Source organism: Pituophis catenifer, unplaced genomic scaffold (assembly GCF_029215685.1).
Source record: "Pituophis catenifer annectens isolate HBS135680 unplaced genomic scaffold, rPitCat1.0.hap2 SCAF_1, whole genome shotgun sequence".
Classification (NCBI taxonomy): Eukaryota; Metazoa; Chordata; class Lepidosauria; order Squamata; family Colubridae; genus Pituophis; species Pituophis catenifer.
Window position 1 is genome coordinate 125,429,894 of NW_027256881.1, and position 19,077 is coordinate 125,448,970.

The 19,077-nt window shown below is 39.5% G+C and overlaps 1 protein-coding gene across 3 annotated transcripts; it reads right to left on the bottom strand.

The window, feature by feature from the left end:
• Positions 1–2,195: 2,195 nt before the first annotated feature.
• TMEM14A (transmembrane protein 14A) lies at positions 2,196–12,090 on the bottom strand. Of its 3 annotated transcripts, none has more exons than XM_070954891.1 (5): positions 11,930–12,090; positions 9,137–9,222; positions 6,476–6,577; positions 5,084–5,171; positions 2,196–2,898 (listed from the first exon to the last, which is right to left on the bottom strand). In XM_070954891.1, the coding sequence occupies exons 2-5, from the start codon at positions 9,210–9,212 to the stop codon at positions 2,859–2,861; spliced, it is 306 nt and encodes a 101-aa protein (XP_070810992.1). In that variant the 5' UTR covers positions 9,213–9,222; positions 11,930–12,090; the 3' UTR covers positions 2,196–2,858. The 3 variants fall into 3 exon arrangements, with proteins under 3 accessions (XP_070810992.1, XP_070810984.1, XP_070811001.1); XM_070954883.1 differs by lacking the exon at positions 11,930–12,090 and adding an exon at positions 11,472–11,602; XM_070954900.1 differs by lacking the exon at positions 11,930–12,090 and adding an exon at positions 9,484–9,504.
• Between the last annotated feature and the right edge of the window lie 6,987 nt (positions 12,091–19,077).

Consider the following 19,077-nt stretch of genomic DNA (forward strand, 5'->3'; position numbering starts at 1 on the left):
AAATCTACATGCTTTCCAATCTTTTCTAGGCATATTTTTCGGAGTATAAGACGCACCGGACTATAAGATGCACCTTTTTTGGTGAGGAAGAAAAAGAAATCTGCCACTGCCTCTGCGCAATTTTGCCTTGTTGCAGCAAACAGACTGCTTTCAGTTTCGTTTTCAGCATAGCTTGATTAGCACAGGGGAAAAAAAAATCTGGTCCAGCAATTTGCCTCCTTGCAGCAAGCAGCGGAGCCCTGTGCAAAACAGCTGAGAGCAAATCAGCTGAGAGTTGGGAGGCTGATCCAATCAACTTGTGTTAATTAGGCTGTGCTGAAGCTGAAAGGAGCTGCTTTTCTTGCTGTTTGCTTGCAAGGAGGTAAATTGCTGGGAGGCAGAGGCCAAAGGATGGGGGCCAGTGGGTGGGCAGCGCTACATTCGGTGTATAAGACGCACCTAAATTTTGCGTCTTATACTCCGAAAAATATGGTATATATTTTTCCCAAATTCTTTTTTTGCTTTACCACAAGTCCACCACATATGATATGTGCCCGTTTTTTGTTTATATTTCCAACATTTCCTAGGCATATTTTTAAACATTTCTGCTAACCTAGCCAGTGGTAAGTGCCATCTATAAAACATTTTATGTAAGTTTTCTTTATACGAAGTTGTCATTGCTAATTTATAATTCCTTTCCCGTAAATTTTGCCATTCCTCTAATTCTATATTATGACCAAAAAAACTTTCCCACTGTACTATTGTATCTTTTACTTGTCCTTTTTACATTTTTAATTTTAATAAAAAGTTATAAATCTTGATTAATTTTTAATCCAATTTCCACAGTGTTTGATCAAAGTGTGTTTGCCCTTTATAAAACCCATACTTTTTCATATCTAAATCATATCTAGATTGTATTTAATGTCCTGGTCTTCAAGCTCTTGTTTCCATTTTAATTTCCCTTCCGAGTTCAAAATCTTCACAAAATCTGTCACAATTTTTTGAAACTTCACCAAATTTGGGTATGTAAAGGCTTCCATCGTTGAGAGTCATTCTGGAATTTTTGTGTATATGTTGGGTTTACATTTTCCCATACTGATATTAGTGAGTTTCTTATATAATGATTTTGAAAGTATCTGTGAATTTTCATACCATAGGAAGGCGTGCCATCCCAATTGTAGGTCATGTCCTTCTAAATCAGAGGTGGGTTTCTGCAGGTTCTGACCAGTTCTGAAGAACCGGTAGCAGAAATTTTGAGTAGTTTGGATAACCGGTAGTAAAAATTCTGACTGGCCCTGCCCAATTCTATTATCTGCCTCCCAAGTCCCAACTGATCTATGAGGAAATGGGGATTTTACAGTATCCTTCCCCTGCATTTACTTTAGATTCTTGTAATATTTTCAGTTTTATTCTCGCTTTTTTCCTTGCCAAATAAATTTCAAAGTTAATTTATTCAAGTCTTCAAAAAAATTTTTTTCCAATTTTTATAGGTATTGTTTGAAACAGAAAAAGCAGTTTCAGTAAGTTAGCAGCATCTTGGTGACTTTGGCTGATCTTGAAAAAAAGGCTTAAAATCGTTACAGTTTAAGATGGGAATCCACCAGGAAATATTAGGGTTCTCAGAAAGTCTGGGAAGTTAAAGAAAAATCCCTGAAAAGGCAGTTGTTAATCCCTTCATCATTTAAGTGTTGCAAGAAAAGTACACGGATGTGTTCATATATTCACCTCAACTTGAAGGAGTCATTGTTCTTATTTATGCTTAGATGTTGACCAAACTAGTTTTGTTCTGTAATTTATGACATATGTTCAAACCAATGTAAGCATAATTAGTATTTACCTTAAACATAGCCTTGACCCACAAGTTAAGGTGGTCTAACATCTTTGCTGGATGGTGAGCACTGATTTAAAATAAATAGGTTGGTATCTACAAAAGTAAGTACAAATATCTACACCAGCAATAACAGAAGGATTACCTGTAGTAGCTCCCTTGGCCAGACACTATGGTATTTTGATAAAAAACAGTTTAAAATAGGTGCACTTCAACCTCCCCATTTTTGGGGATTCCTGCTAAATAAACCTTTGCCTTGGTCAAGTAATGAGAAGAGAAGATATATATATTATATTCTGTCCCACCCTATCTATAATTTAGCATTTTTTTCCAGTCAATCACATTCAAATCACTAAGAAATACTGAAAGTCAACAACTTACAAGAGAGTTTGTATCCAAAATATTAAAGTGTTTTTATTTTTAATATGGTATTTGTTTGCATTTCAAGACATAAGCCATACCTGTTTTGGAACTGATTTTTTAGCATTATAAGAAATTAATACAGCATTCATTAATATTTTAATGGAACGGAAATACAATATTTATTTATTTATGAAACTCTATATGGCCGCCCAAATCACTCAGTGACTCTGGGTGGCTTACAAAGATAAAAATCAATATAAACCATATACATACATTTGTATTATTCCATATCTTGATCTATGTAATTATCTTCATCCAGGACTGGGTATGATTTTATTAGATGCCACCATATATGACAAACCTGAGTTTTAAAAATCCTGTGACTTCTATCCATTCCAGGGAGAATAAAGCATAAATTGAAACTTTATCCCACAAATTAAAATAATAATTAGGTGGCCAAGTTAGTCATTGGTCTGAAAAGGACATAAATCAACAAAATGTTAGTTAAAACATTAAAGAATGCAACCCCACATACATAAGGAATGAATGCATTTCTGTGTCCATGAGGAATAACACTGTCTTTATATCATCCTAATCACAACAAAAATGGCTGATCTTTCAGAAGGGACATCTGTAATTCAATGAGTACTTTGTCTGATTGTGTGGAAATCTGGAAGTGCTTCTTTTCTCATATGAGCCGGAAGACAAGTCTCACAACCATCACCAGGCTGTATTAAAAGAAAAGAAAAGAAAAAAAATGAGCGATCAGTTAAGACATGAGCAATTTTATATTTTTATATTGACAGTTGCATACACAGAGAGAGAGAGAGTGCTCTGAATGGAGAGCTTCAACAGGAATGGGGAATCTGTGTGAAATTTCATCCTCAAAAAAATTTGGAAATTGCACATGTCTACTGCAATATGTTTCAAAACAAGCTTCTCTAGTTGATGCAGTTCACATATTAGAATAACAGAGTTGAAACGGACTTTGGAAGTCTTCTAGTCCAACCCCCTGCCCAGGCAGGAAACCCTACACCACTTCAGACAAATGGTTATCCAACATCTTCTTAAAAATTTCCAGTGTTGGAGCATTCACAACTTCTGCAGGCAAGTTGTTCCATTGATTAATTGTTCTAACTGTCAGGAAATTTCTCCTTGGTTCTAAGTTGCTTCTCTCCTTGATTAGTTTCCACCCATTGCTTCTTGTTCTACCCTCAGGTGCTTTGGAGAATAGTTTGATTCCCTCTTCTTTGTGGTAACCCCTGAGATATTGGAACACTGCTATCATGTCTCCCCTAATCCTTCTTTTCATTACGCTAGACATACCCAGTTCCTGCAACCGTTCTTCATATGTTTTAGCCTCCAGTCCCCTAATCATCTTTGTTGCTCTTCTCTGCACTCTTTCTAGAGTCTCAACATCTTTTTTACATTGTGGTGACCAAAACTGAATGCAGTATTCCAAGTGTGGCCTTACCAAGGCATTATAAAGTAGTATTAACACTTCACGTGATCTTGATTCCATCCCTCTGTTTATGTAGCCCAGAACTGCGTTGGCTTTTTTGGCAGCTGCTGCAGATATGTTGGGTCTCAACCACTACAGTGTTTTCCCGAAAATAAGACCCTGTCTTATATTTTTTTGAACCCTGAAATAAGCACTTGGCCTTATTGCCATGCACTCAAAAGCCCGATAGGGCTTAATATCAGGGGATGTCTTATTTTGGGGAAAATAGGGTATAATCTAAGGTTGCATGGACTCTGCCTGGGAATCACAGTATCTGAAGTCTTTGATTTTGAATACCTGAAAGCAAATCCTCAACTCTTAAGGATAATTTTCTTATGTAAATAGTTCCTTTTGAAGTCAGGAGAATAGATTCCACAACCAACCAATCAACCTCCCCCCCCTTTCTCTTTCTACACCCACACCCACCCACCCACCCGTCCACACCTATTTTAGTGACGGTAGAATCATAGAATACTCTAGAACAGTGATGGCTAACCTTTTTGCCATCGCGTGCCAGGAGAGGGGGGGGCGGGGGAGGGTCGCGCGCGCATGTGCCCACGCGCATGCATGCGCAACCCCCTCCCCCTGCTCCTGGCACATGATGGCCTGGTAGGCCCGTTTTTCTTTCTTACCTGGTTCCAGATCCTCTCTGTGTATCTGGGAAGGGCGAAAACAGCCTTTCCCACTCCCTTGGAGGCCCTACGGAGGCTGAAAGGGCCCATTTCCCAACTCTCGGTGGGACAGGAAGTGACATTTTTTGCTGCCCCCAGCCTCCAGAACCTCTCTAGGAGTCTCTAGGAGCCTCTCTAGGAGTCTCTAGGAGCCTCTGGAGGCTGGGGACAGGAAAAACCGTCACTTCCTGTCCCACCAGAAGTCGGGAAATGGGCCCTTTCAGCCTCCGTAGGGCCTCCAAGGGAGTGGGAAAGGCTGTTTTTGTCCTTCCCAGATACACAGAGAGGATCTGGAGCCAGGTAAGAAAGAAAAACGGGCCTTCCCCACCCCACCCCCAGGCCCTCCGGAGGCAGGAAACAGCCAGTTTCCCTACTTCTAGTGGGCCCAGAAGGCCCGAAAACCAGCTGCCCGGCGCACGCATGCGCCCCAGAGCTGAGCTGGCGTGCCCACTAATATGGCTCCGCGTGCCACCTGTGGCACGCATGCCATAGGTTCGCATCACAGCTCTAGAATGTAAATTCAGAAATAGCATACTTTCATCTGGATGACAACAAGTGTCCAGTCATCTATAAACTGATTCTATGTCAATCAGTCCCATTACATCCAGGGACTCTTTTATAGCATTTAAAATCACACACTGTGTACTCGTACACAAGTGTAATCTCAAGTATGACCCACTGTAGTGATTGGGGGCTAGATAAGTAAGCTTTGGATTGTGTTTTAAAGCAGAAACGGTTTACCTGAGACCTGCTATAATTCCAGCTGGGATTAGTTTCTTGGTCCTCTTAAACCTCACTCCCATTATAGTAGTAAGTGTAAAAGCTGTCACTGCAGGCAAAAATACAGGATGTTTATTTTAGCAAATATTATGCTGTGCTTTAACTATATTCTCATAATTATTTATGGCAACAAATTAAAATTATTCCAAATTAAGTAGACAGATATTGAGACAGAAAGAAATCACTAAAATGTCATAATATTCCAAAACAAAAAAGGTAAGTTTTTTTCTACATCATCATCATCTTATAATTAGAAATCTTTATACTGAGGTCAAGACAAACTGTGTCTTTCTGCCTGTTCTGAACCTCTTATCTTTACATCTCAGCAATAGTGATCTCTAGAGTTCTTTTTCCATAACTATTTTCCTAATTATATCTCATAATATTTCACTTATGAAACAAGAAATAGCTCGTGTACCTTTCAAAGAATGTGTTTTGATTAAATTAAAGCATCTTACTGTGTGAGCCAGACATGTTTTGGCCAAGTCATGTGCAAATTCGGACTTCAATTAAATGGCAACCCGGTGTCTAATGTGAATCCATAAAGTGCACAACCTAGTTTCAACCTGGGAGCCTTTCAGAAATGTGGATCTATAAATTCCATTATTCCAGCTAATCTAGCCAGTAACAAGGCTTGATGAGAACGATAAAGCATCTGTAATTCCATGTTTTACAAAGCTTGCTCCATCCACGGGATGGAAAAATTCTCAATGTCCCAATACATGCAGGCTTGCACAAGTAAGCCAATTATTATTTCTTCATCCTTAAGGAACATGAATCAACCATCCTATCTCAATCTTACAGTTCAAAACTAAATTTATTTATTTGTTTTAACTTTTACACTGCCCATCTCATCAGAGAGAGTGAATCTGGGCGGTTTACAACAACAAAATATAAATGGTTTATTTCATTTATTTATTCAATTTCCATAGCTTCCCATCTCAATCAAGTGACTCTGGAAACAACACATGACTAAAAGCACAATTAAAAACAGAATTAAGGACACGGTTAAAATGTGCAAGTTAAAAATGGAAATCAAAGTTCAAAACAAAAAAATTCCGAAGACTAACAAGTTAATTAGGCAGAGAGGGAGTGCTCTCAAGCCTCAAGGTTTTCATCATGGCTTCCCAGACTAAATGCAATACCAATGCAATTTACAGACAGCAATAAGCTGTAAAATAAAATAATATAAAATAAAACCCTGCATGTTCTGATCTTACAAATAGTGCATATGACAGCAACTAGTTTTCAGTTTCCGATTATTCTGATAACTCCAATATATAATGAAAGTACATTTAAAACTCTTTCTGCTAAAGAGACATACCCTCTCTTTTAAAGAAGTAGGATACTCACATAATGATATCTTTACATCTTTGGGATCGTGTGTTACCCAATATGCTCCATAACAAGCCAGCAAGCCAAACAAAAGGCCAGCAACCAATGAGATTTTACTTCCTGTAATAAATTAAAAAAAGGTTTTATTGTACTCTTTAAGAATATGTACTTCTGTTTTTGAAAGACATGTCTTTGATTTTTGGAACCCGAAAAATGTATTTAATTATTTGACATATTTCAACACTATTCTTCTGCAGGCAGATAATAAGAGCAAAAAGGGACAATAAAGGATGCCAAGTGACTAAATTTGACAAAGACTTTTTCTGAAAAAGCTACACAGAAACAAGAGTTTTATTTCTTATACATGAATGGCTAGGACCCAAGAATAACATGGCAATGTAGAGGTGGGGAGGGGAAGGAGAGCAAGAGAGGGAAGGAGGGAGAGAGACGGAGAAAGAGGCTTAGGCTCTTGAGATCTCTGGCTATGCCAATTGTTGCCAGTGCAACATTAACAGCTATTTTGAACAATACTCCAATTTATTGAAAAAAAAATTGTAGGGATGAAACTCAAAAGTGTGCAGTCCGTAGCGGAACAAGGGATAGATTCATTCGGAAGCTTCTGTGTCCTTGTATCCCAATCATTTTCTTTTCTTCATTCTTTTGTTATAGTAGAGTGACTTGATACTACTGTGTTCACAGAGGTGGTTTAACAGGAGTGACTAATCTAAACTATTACTGACATTGGCAGACATAGTGTATTCGGGTTTCCTGGGATTTTCAGGATCTGTTCTGAACCCATTAGTAACTCTGGGGGAGTTAAGTTGCAGTTACAGCAATCACTTTATGTATAGTAACTATCCTACTACAGGAGAGAAATGATCCCAAAGAGCATTATGCAAATGCTTTCCTGGACCGAGATGACCTTCGCACTGTCACTCATGCCCTGGTTACTTCCCGCTTGGATTACTGCAATTCCCTCTACATGGGCCTGCCTCTGAGATGCACCCGGAGACTCCAGTTGATCCAGAATGCAGCCGCATAGGTTGTTACGGGAGCCCCTCATTACTCCCATATAACACCTCTCCTGCATGAGCTGCACTGGTTACCAGTGGTTCTCCGGGTCCGCTTCAAGGTGCTGGTTCTCACCTATAAGGCCCTACATGACTTAGGTCCGGGATATTTGCAGGACCTTCTTCTGCCTGCCTCTCACCGTCCTATTCAGTCACATAGGACTGCTCTCCTCAGGGTTCCGACGGTGAGCCAATGTCCTCTGGCGGCGCCCAGGGGTAGAGCCTTCTCTGTGGGTGCTCCCACCCTCTGGAATGAGTTGCCTACTGAGCTCCGGACGGCTCCTGATCTCCACTCCTTCCGTCAGGACCTGAAAACTTGGCTGTTCAAGCAAATAGGCTGACTCTAATTCTGGGTTTTATTATTTATTATTTATTAGTTAATTTGGTTTAAAATGGGATTTTGTTGTACATGTTTTTAACTTGTGTTCGCCACCCTGAGTCCTTCTGGAGAAGGGCGGCATATAAATACATGAAATAAATAAATAAATAAACAAACAAACAAACAAACAGTAATACAGCTCTACTACATGGGGAAATATCTTTAGATATAAGACAGTGCTGTTGGAATTAAGTGTTTAGCAGGGGTAGAGCATATGTGCATCATGCAGCCAATCTAATATGCACATGGCATTTCTGTAATCTAATAGTGTGTTTCTCCCACGTCTTCCTGTTTCTTTCCAAATTTATTCCAATTCTGCTGATAGAGAATCTATCTCACTCACTCTGTCAGTGAGAGGAAGGAATTAGATACTATTAGTTTTCAATGGGAAAAATAATGCGGTTGCACCAAGAACATATTAAAATATGATGAATTGTATGTTTTGGGAAGGGGAAAGTTTTAGAAATCAATGTTAAATACATTTTTCTGTTTTACAGAGACAAAAAGAGAAAAAGGAATCTACCTCTCCTCACTTGGCCTTTAACATTCCAGAAACAGATCTCTGAAACAATGTTTTATTCCCCAAAATCATCCTCCTTTCAGGGAGGAAGATGGCTCACTCATCAACTGCCAATATCCCACAAGCCAGCCCTACCTTGCCAGCAAGCTTCCAAGTTATTCCCTTGTTCTCCCCTTACTGGTCACCACCATTAAGAGATTTCAACTTTCAGTTGGTTCCAAAGTAGCCAATGGCTGCTCACCTGTTGGGCTTTGCTACCGTCAATTTGGAGCAGGGGTCAGAGGGAGGTGGGAAAGAGAATGAGGGCACCCGTTCTCTCATGTCACACAGCCTACAGGTAACTGGGAAATGTAGTTGGAAGGCATGTGCCACTGAAGCAGCCACAACTTTGGCAAATTTCAATCCCATAGGAACATACAGGTTCCCAATTTTTAACGTATTCTGTAAACGAGCCCATTTGAGATACATTGATTCAAAAATTGTTGCTCTATGATGAAGGTTACAGAGTATCAGACTGACACAAGAGGTTTAGTGGTATATAGATTTAGTTTGATCTATCTTAGTATCTTAATTGTCTTACACGTATTCCTCTTCTGAGCTGTAACATATTGCCAAACAACGGGTAACTTAACAAAAATATTTGAGAAAATACAGAAGAAACAGCAGAAAACAATTACATCATTTTCTCCATTATACAAGTTCGCTGTTACCTTTGCGAATATATCCTACGATACCGCCAAGAGCCACGACCAGCCCATAACCAAAGCCAATCCAATCCACACTCATGGTGAAAAGTCTGGAGAACAAAACAGAATAGCAAAATGAACATGCTAAAACTATATTTAAGAGGAGGGAGGAGAGGGTAATTGTGTCACAGCAAGAAGCAACCTGTAATTAATCATGGCTATCTCAGAAAGGTCAGAATGAATACATTTAATATTTCCCAAGGCATGTTGGACTTTTTTTTTTTTTTTTGGTGAAAAAAAATAGCAGGAAAAAGGTGATGGGAATTCACACTGTTACCAACAAAAAAATGTGAATGTGGCAATGTAGTTACCAGGAATTAAACTCAACAGGAGGGAAACCAGAGAAAGATTTTAGGAATGCCCTAACAATCATCCAGCAGTAAAAGTGAAACCAGATCTTCTGAGAAAAACCGACCAGAGTTGTGGGAGGTATTAATTAACTCACTGGTTTGTGTAAGGATTAGGACTGTAAATAGCCTTACTCTGTGCCCAATTTTGCAATCAAAGATGGGACAATCCTTTCCTGGCTTAATGCCAGCTCACGTGCTGTGACTAAACATGTGAAGCTCTCATATTGCTGGCCCTCCAAGCATTCCTTTTTATACCACACACGCCCAACCTTTTGGCTTGCCTGGATCCCATTGAGTGAAGAGGAATTGTCTTGGGCTGCATATAAAATATAGTTAATGTTCACAAATAACAAACTTCCTTTATTTGGGTGTGGGTGTGTGAGGCTGCGTGCGACCCATGAATTGGACATGCCTGCTTTATACCCAAAGGGCACTGTATATTCCTGCTGCACTTGGGAGTGCATTCAGCCTAGGTCCAAGCAAAATTATTAGTTGATGCCCAAAGAATTCCATAGACTTCTTTTGCTCTTTTGGATTTAGTTACTCAGGACTTATTCCAAATTCCATGCGATTATGTCACAAAGCTGGTGTTAGCAAGATTGAATCCAGTATCTGGATACCTATTTGGGATCAAACTGATCTTCTTCCCAGTAGGTTTAATTTCCTAGGTTCTTCCTGATGACTTATTTCTTCTCTTGGACCAAGGCAATACATATAAAATTGGATCCTTTGGGTTTCTCCGTATCATTTTGTAAGCTACCTGAGTCGCTTCAGTAGTGAGATGGGCAGCATATAAACTTTATGAATAAAGTTAAATGCACATGTAATTGTAGTACACTACAATTAAGGAATGATGTAAGGGTATTGATATTTAAATAGACATGGCATCCCTTCCTCAAGCTAAGTAACCCTTTTCCCTTTGTCATTTGTTTGTTGACTTTCTTTTCACTTTGATTTTTGCATATCTGATTCCATGCCTTGGAATATAAGGAATGCTGGTAGTCTTATACAAACGTATGCAAGTTTCCCACTGTTACATAATGGGAGTGGCCATAGTACATTCCTCTGCACTTTGCTTCCTATGGCAAAATCAATGAGTGTTCTTCAGAGATGAGGTTGGCAAACTCCGGAGATGACAAGACCTTCCCTGTTAAGGTGTAGTGAACAGGTGACACTGCAATAAACCAGGAGGTTAAATGAGGTTTGGCTGCCCTATTTTATTTCCCATATAATTTACTGTGTGGCTAATCCCAATAGCTTCAGTGCTGCTGATGGATGCTCATCAGTTGGACATTCAATGTGCTGTACAAACTCAATTACTGTTTATTTAATAAACCATGGTTGAATCTATATAAGACTGATATACACTTGTACTGATCGCTTCTTCTACTGTTTGGTTTTGTCTTTGGGGAGTATCCTTGATGTGAACTTGGTAGCCTCTTTCATGAGGGCCAGATCCTTTTCTTAGAAATGCAGTTGGATCGTTTTCTATGAAGCACCCAAACCCTTATACACAGGCAAGACTTACTGATGACATTCCGAAAGATGAGGAATGTGGCTTCGGGAGATCCTACTAACCAACAGGAACCAGAAAGATCGATTGTGTACAATGCAATGCATGCCCAAATAATAAGAGTTAACCAGATATAAAGTTAACAAGGGGTGTGTGCACGCACGCACACACACATAAAAGATATAATAATGTGTGTACACTCACCTACACATGCATATAAAACAAATTTACTACAGTCACCCCAACACATTGTTTTATACCTGTGTTTTTATGTATGTGTATAGGCACACCTATGTACATACATACATATACAGAAAACAAATTTAGAGAGCCACCCAACTCGTGGCTTACACCTTTCTGTCTGTGCTTATGCATGCATGTGTAGATACATACGTATGTCACACAGACATACATACACATTTATATAGCCGCCTACTTCCCACGCAGAAACTCCGGGCGTGCAACAGTCCCTCGATCCTGTTGACTGCACGCGTGCAATTGACTCCCACCCCCCTGGCTTCCAGGCACGCTCGAAGTTGCAAGGCAAGACAAGACTACAAAACCCATGCTTAATTTTTACACGGCAGCGGGCAAAAAAGCGGCTTCATTCCCAGCTCTCGGGATCGTCCCGCAAGCGCCGAGCAAGCGGGGATTCCCCCTTTCATCTCCCCCCCCCACTCCCCCACCATGTCACTCTAGGCCGGGCGTTAATGCGGCAAGGAAGGAGGCGATTAGCTCTCGGCAGCAGCAGCGGCCGCCGCCGCCGCCACCACCACCACCGCCGCCGCCGCCTCCCTGGGCTGAGCACCGAGGCTGCATTCCCCCCCTCCGCCCAGAGAAGGGCTTCCGGACTACACCCCCCTCCTCCTCCTCCTCCACCGTCCCTCCGCATACCTTCGACTCCGAGACGGGCGTAGGGCGAGGCCGCCCCTCTCGCTTTAAAATCCTCCTCCGAATCCCTTCCTCCCTCCCTCTCACCCACGGGGCGAGTCTCGCGGGTGCCCCCTGCCGTCCAGCGGGAAGCGGCGCTTTCCTTTCCCCAGGCCGGGCGGATTCGCTTTTCTTGTCCTTTGGCCTAGTTTTTTTTTTTTTTTTTTTTTTTTTTTTTTTAACTCCGGGTTAAAGGCTGGCCCGGTTAGGATAGAGCGAGCCTGCCACCCCGTGGGAGAAGGAAGCTAAGAGCACTTGGACAAGGCTATGAAAGCAAGGGCGGACAACTCTGCCCTCTTTTTTACGACCTGTGGACTTCAATTTTTTACGACCTGTGGACTTCAAAGAATTCATGTGGCCAGGAATTCTGGGAGTTGAAGTCCGCAGGTCGTAAAAAGGCCATAGTTGCCCAGCCCCTCCTATAATAAACACAAAGGATCTCCCCCCCCCCCTCAAAACTGAAATCTCCTCGGAGGTTGCTGGTGTCTTTTGGGTACCTATGGAAATAGCTTTTTCTTGCCTCCCCCCCCCCACCACCCAAGATTACTCTTTTTACTTCCCCAAGTGGGATCTGCAGCACTTGAATTAAAGGCTGCCTGGACTGAATGGATTAGTTTGAATGCAGGACAGCCAAAAGTGCAGGGAATGGTTTGTACACACAATATTTTGAACATCCCTAGAGAAGAATGGCTAGGAAACACTGTCTCTGAAACTACCCCTGGTATTTTAAAATCTAGTAGGGTCTTGTTAACGGCTATTCTCAGAAGAGCAGGGGAGAAGAAAGAGTGGATTGTGGAGGATTCTGTGGAAGAGGGAAATGAACCACGGAGGATTCCTGAAGCATTGGAAAGGATGTTGCAGGAATCAATCCTAAATGCTTACAGAACGTAAAGGCCTTTTATGATCAAATACAGGAATAGACCTTAGGCTTCCAAATTACCATATTTTTCAGAATATAAGGCGCACCTTTTTTTCTCCCTAAAAGGGGGTGAAAATTTAGGTGTGTCTTATACACTGAATGTAGCCCCACCCACCCACTGGCCCCCACCTTTTGGCTCTGCCTCACAGCAGTTACCTCCTTGCAAGCAAACAGCAAGAAAAAACAGCTCCTTTCAGCTTCAGCACAGCCTAATTAACACAAGTTGATAGGATCGGCCTCCCGACTCTCAGCTGATTTGCTCTCAGCTGTTTTGTGCAGGGCTCTGCTGCTTGCTGCAAAGAGGTAAATTGCTGGAGCAGTTTTTTTTTCCCCCTTGTGCTAATTAAGCTATGCTGAAACGAAAATGAAAGTAAAGCAGGCTGTTTGCTGCAAAGAGGCAAAATTGCTCAGAGGCAGAGGGAGATTTCTTTTTCTTCTTTTCCTCACCAAAAAAGGTAGGTGCGTCTTACTGCGTCTTATACTCCGAAAAATACGGTAAACTCTTATCAGCACTGAGATAGTTTTAGTATATTTTGGTTCTCCCAAGGTTGCAATTGTTGGAAGAAATATTCATCTGGTTCAGTTCCAAGCTGGGGGAAAGACACTGGAAACATGGAGCCTGATTGAAAAGATGGTTCACCAGCGTTTATGGTTCTGGTGCAGCTGACAAAATGGAGTTGAGAGTGGGTAGGTTTTATACCTTCTTTGGGCTTTGCATTTGAGCTTCCTGTTCCTGTGCAAGAACATTTACTTTAGTATTCTATTGGCTGTTGTCAGATTCCTATGGGGTCATGCAGGGGTTATGTAGGGGTCATAGCTGGCTCTAGAGGCAAAAGAGGAAATGCAAATCCTAGGTGCTTGTCTGAGCTAATCTGGTCAACCTCTGGCTTAATGGCTTTCGTCCTGTGTTGGATTTTGGGTGAGGGGCTGCTTCTAATCCTATCAGTCTGCTTTTGTTAGCTGTCAAACTTTGCTACAAGCAGTTTCGAAATATCCTATCTCGAATGGATTTCTGCCTGCAGTATTTGCTTTGCTTATGAATAGGGCTATCTATATAGTTGGCTTCTTCTTTCAATAAGATCTTTATCTCTTAAGTGCTGACATCTGCTGTGGGCTATTAAGAAAAAATAATATTTTTAATATTTCCTTTTTGCCTTTTAATAATTTTGCCCTTTAATAATTTGCCTTTTTAATATTTCCCAAAATATTTCATTCTTCTGGGGAGAACGACTTCCCACACTATGATTTGGGGCCAGGAATAGAAGCTAAGCATGTTTTTGGCAGAAAGAAGTAACCTACCTTAACTGCTTCTTTTTAGCAATCCAGCTGAAGCCATTAGTACTCTGTTGAATAAATATTTTCTGAGAATGTTCTCTATTTTTGGTTTTGGTGTGTGATAATTCCTTTGGTTTGAACATGTCCCTAGAAGTTGATTTTTTATATTAAAAAAAACTTACAATTTTATTTCTCTTGGCTTAAAATTATGATAGGATTGTGTATTCATGGTTTATAATTTATGATTAAATTATGTATATTACTATATGTAATCTTCTAGATTATTTGGATATTGTTGCTCTGGAATAACGATTATGACAGAAAATGAAAAAAAAAGATATCAATTAAAAAAAACCCCAAGCAACCAGACCTTAAACCAAACAGAATATAGAATATTTGGGGTTTATCATTTAAGAAACAATTATAATATATTCATCCTTCATTAAACTCAACACTTAATGTGATATTTACAATATCATACTTTCCTGTTTCAAACACTACATATGTTTAGCCCTTTTAATCTATTTTCTCATTTATTTTTACTGAGAGCTATTCAGAGTTGTCTTAAAGAGGGCCAGCTATATAAATGTACTAAATAAATAAAATAAAATTTTAATGGCTGAAAACCTTCACAGCACAGCTGCCCAAATACTGAAATCCTCCAGCATTGGAAACCAATGGACCCGTTGAAAATTGCTTTTTAAAAAACCAATTCTTTCTCGTTTCTCATCATCCCTCCAATCAGCATCTGTTTTGAGCTAAAAAGATATTAATTTTTGCTGTAATGCAAGTTAATCCCCTTCACCTTGCCCTTGCCGTGAGATAATACACTTATTTTGGATGAATTTGATTGAGATAAGCTGCTTGTTAAATGGGAGTTCAGAAACATTCTTAGAAGCAGATCTGTGGCATACTATACAACTGTATCACCTCTCCATTAGCCGTGGTGGCTCAGTGGTTAGAATGCAGTATTGAAGGCTAATTCTGCCGACTGCTAGCAGTTCGATTCTGATTGGCTCAAGGTTGACTCAGCCTTCCATCCTTCCGAGGTCGGTAAAAATGATGATCCACATTGTTGGGGAAAATATGCTGACTCTGTAAACCCTTTAGAGAGGGCTGTAAAGCACTGTGTAGCAGTATATAAGTCTAAGTGCTATTGCTATTAAGGTATTGGTTTCCAAACTTTTTCACAAAGGTTATTGTTAATGAATGCATTTGACACCACATCTTTTTGGTTTTAGTTCTGTAGAAGGCCTACCCGAGCTGGTTCTATGCCTACCCATGCTCCAGGAATGGATAATATTTGGATTTGAATTGGCAGAATGAGGTTCCTTACATTTTCTCTCTGGAGGGTGATGATGGGACCTATGCTTGGAGGGAGAAAAGCAAAAGCAAAGCCAGAGGCTCTACAGGGTGTCCATTTGTTCTACTGGGTAAAAGAAAAGAAAAAGCAAACAGTGCAATATGAGCCAATCAACTTTACCACAGAGCTACTTCTGTCCCATGGAACCTTTTAATACTTTAGCTATATTCTCAGCTTCAGAATCTACACTTAAAAAAAGAATCAGAATGGTATTTTCAGTGCCAAAGCTAATAGTCAGTGTTCCACTATAAACTCAAATTTGAGGTTATATTTATTTGAAATGGTTATTTCTGACAAGAACAACTACAGAATGAGTCCCAGTTCTACATTCTTCACTCGCCTTGAGTAAAATGGGCTTTCATTCTCTGTAGTAATTTCTTAGAATACACGCATGTGTCCCATGGACATTTACATACGTGCATAATGGATATGGTATATATCCCAACATGACTGCACTTAGTAATATGCAATATATATCGGTATGCATATTATATATGTATGTGTGTGTGTTCGCGCTTGTGTATAATACTTGTCTCAAATGTTACACATTTTTCAATACTAATTTTTTCTTTTTTACTCGATGCTGGCATCTGTCTCAGGAGAAGAGGCTGCTTTGCTTGCCAGCCTAAACTCAGTCAACCATGATCTAAATCTGTCCCCCACCCCGTTGTTTAACAATTCTACTATTGGGATCTCTAAAATTGAGGCCGGCCTGGTAACCATTCACCTGTCTACTCTGAGCATCGCGTTTTTCAGATTAAGCATAATAAATATTCCAGAAAAACTCTGCTGACTGTTTTCTTTATTAGGCCTATCAGCTTGGATTAAAAGAACATTTTTTTTTCACCAGATAGCTGAAAAAATGTTGTTGTCCAGTGGAAGTCTAGTCATGGAAAGTTCAACTTTTTGAGAGGCTTTTTGATTTCCATTTCAAGGCAAGAGCCCAAAAGAGGTTTCCCCACCACTCTCATCTAGAATCAACTCCATGCATCAAATTTGGAGGGTAGTTTACTGTGGCAACTGGTATCACTGTTTAAAAGGCGCCTATGGAAATGCAATAGGAAAGGGGTCTTATTTTCAAATTGTATTTTGGAAAATATATGACAACAATATGGTCACCAAAACAATTAAATCTAGTTTACCCTTAATCAAATGACTTTGAGATTATGGCATTCTCTTTTGTTAAGAATCAAAAAATGCATTAGCAGTAGCACCAATATTTATTTAAAATGATTTTTAGTACATTTTAACATACCTTATATATAGACCATCAGGAGTGAAATCCAGCAGGTTCTGACAGGTTCTGGAGAACCGGTAGCAGCAATTTTGAGCTGTTCGGAGAACTGGCAAATACCACCTCTGGCTGGTCCCAGAGTGGGGTGGGAATGGAGATTTTGCAATATCCTTCCCCTGGAGTGGGGAGGGAATGGAAATTTTGCACTATCCTTTCCCTGCCACACCCACCAATCCACACCATGCCCACCAAGCCACACCCACAGAACCAGTAGTAAAAAAATTTGGATTTCACTACTGAAAATAGACTGTATTTTTTCATTACTTGGCTGGCCTATGAGTTTAATAAATTAATATTATTTTCCTAATTTGGTAAGAAAAATATTGGATATTTGCTAAATGTTTCTCTAAACCAGGATTTGATCTTTTTAAAAATAAATATGTTCAGTTAATAGGAAGGGTCCTTAATTGTTTTTAATATTATATAAACTGTGTTTTAAAGGACAAATGACATTTAAATTCTAATACTCCTTTTCAGCCTTCTGTAAATTTTCTAATATTATTCAAGAATAAGAATACACACCCATGCCCATAATAACACGCATATTGCACCTCCTTTGTTGGATGTGGAATTGCTATATCTATAAGCCGGTATTTGTATGTATTTGGGAGAACTGGAGGAGCTCTGTTAGTTCCCAAAATGTCAATAGAATAGAATAGAATAGAATAGAATAGAATAGAATAGAATAGAATAGAATAGAATAGAATAGAATAGAATAGAATAGAATAGAATATAGAATTCTTTATTGTGTGTTTGGACACACAAGGAGTTTTTCTTGGTGCGTATGCTCTCAGTGTACATAAAAGAAAAGATATGTTCATCAAAAATCATAAGGTACAACACTTAATGGTAGTCATAGGGAACAAATAAGCAATCAAATCATATTAGGAAACAGCCTATATAAATCTTAAGGATACCAGCAACAAGGTTACAGTCATACAGTCATAAATGGGAGGAGATGGGTGATAGGAACGATGAGAAGATTAATAGTAATGCAGACTTGGTAACTAGTTCGACAGTGTTGAGGGAATTATTTGTTTGGCAGAGTGATGGCATTGGAGAAAAAACTGTTCTTGTGTCTAGTTGTTCTGGCGTGCAGTGCTCTATAGCATCATTTTGAGGGCAGGAGTTGAAACAGTTTATGTCCAGGATGTGAGGGGTCTGTAAATATTTTCACAGTCCTCTTTTTGACTCGTGCAGTACACAGAAGAGCTCAAACAAGAAAAGCACTACCTGGAATGTATTCCATGAAAGATATGTTGAAAAGAATGGAAATCTCAAAGGACATCTATACACAATGACAGCTGAACGTGATCTCTCGGAGCTTTCTCAGGGATTACAGAATCATTATTAACATGTTCCATGCAGTGTTGGGATTGGTTGTGAATTTTCTAGAAAAAGGAAAATACTTAATAATGGCCATCAGAACTTTCTTCTAGATTTAGTGATACAATGGCAGTCACCACATGTCTCTGATCCTTATTCTCATCATCTAAATGCAAGATTAAATTTATTCAAAACAGGAAGCGCAGCATTAATAATTTGAATACACTCTATTAAAAGGAGAAAGAGTTATGATAATTCATTTGAATCCAAACAGTTAAGATTATCTTAATTTCTTTTTTTTTTTTATCTGATGGCTCCAAAATCATATAAAGAAGGATGGGCATTCCTTACACTGAGTGCAGTACTTCTTATTGCTGTGTTACCATTGTGTATTTACTGAGAAAATCTTAGCAAGCAAGTCACAGCTTTCAACCCTTGAACTCTTCTAAACCAGCCAGATCCCACAGGGAGTTCAGGAGTTTTTATAGATAGATGCTTGTTTTCTCATGAGAATTTTGTTGGAGTTCAGAGACTCGGAATTGAAATCAAGAGAGATTTATGGGGCTACAATGAAACTATCATATCTTTCTTTCCAATAGTTTTATGAATTTAGAGAATGAAGCATGTGTTTTACTATGGAGTCCAGCGAAAAGACAGAACTTGATTTGCAAAGATTCCAGCTGCAGACCCAGCCCTGGGCAGCAAACTCCATTGAATCCAGTACAAATGATTTCTGACCACTTTTTCATGATGGTGTATAGAGAAGAAATGACAAGAAGAACATACATTAAATAGGTGGAAAAAAGTTTTGCTCAGTCCATTAAAAATTATCTTGTTTTCGTCCGCAAGAAAAAAATGTACATACCTCAAACATGTTCTATGGAAATATTCAGTCATCCAAGAAGCTTCAATGTTCCTTTTTCTTTAGCTGAAGA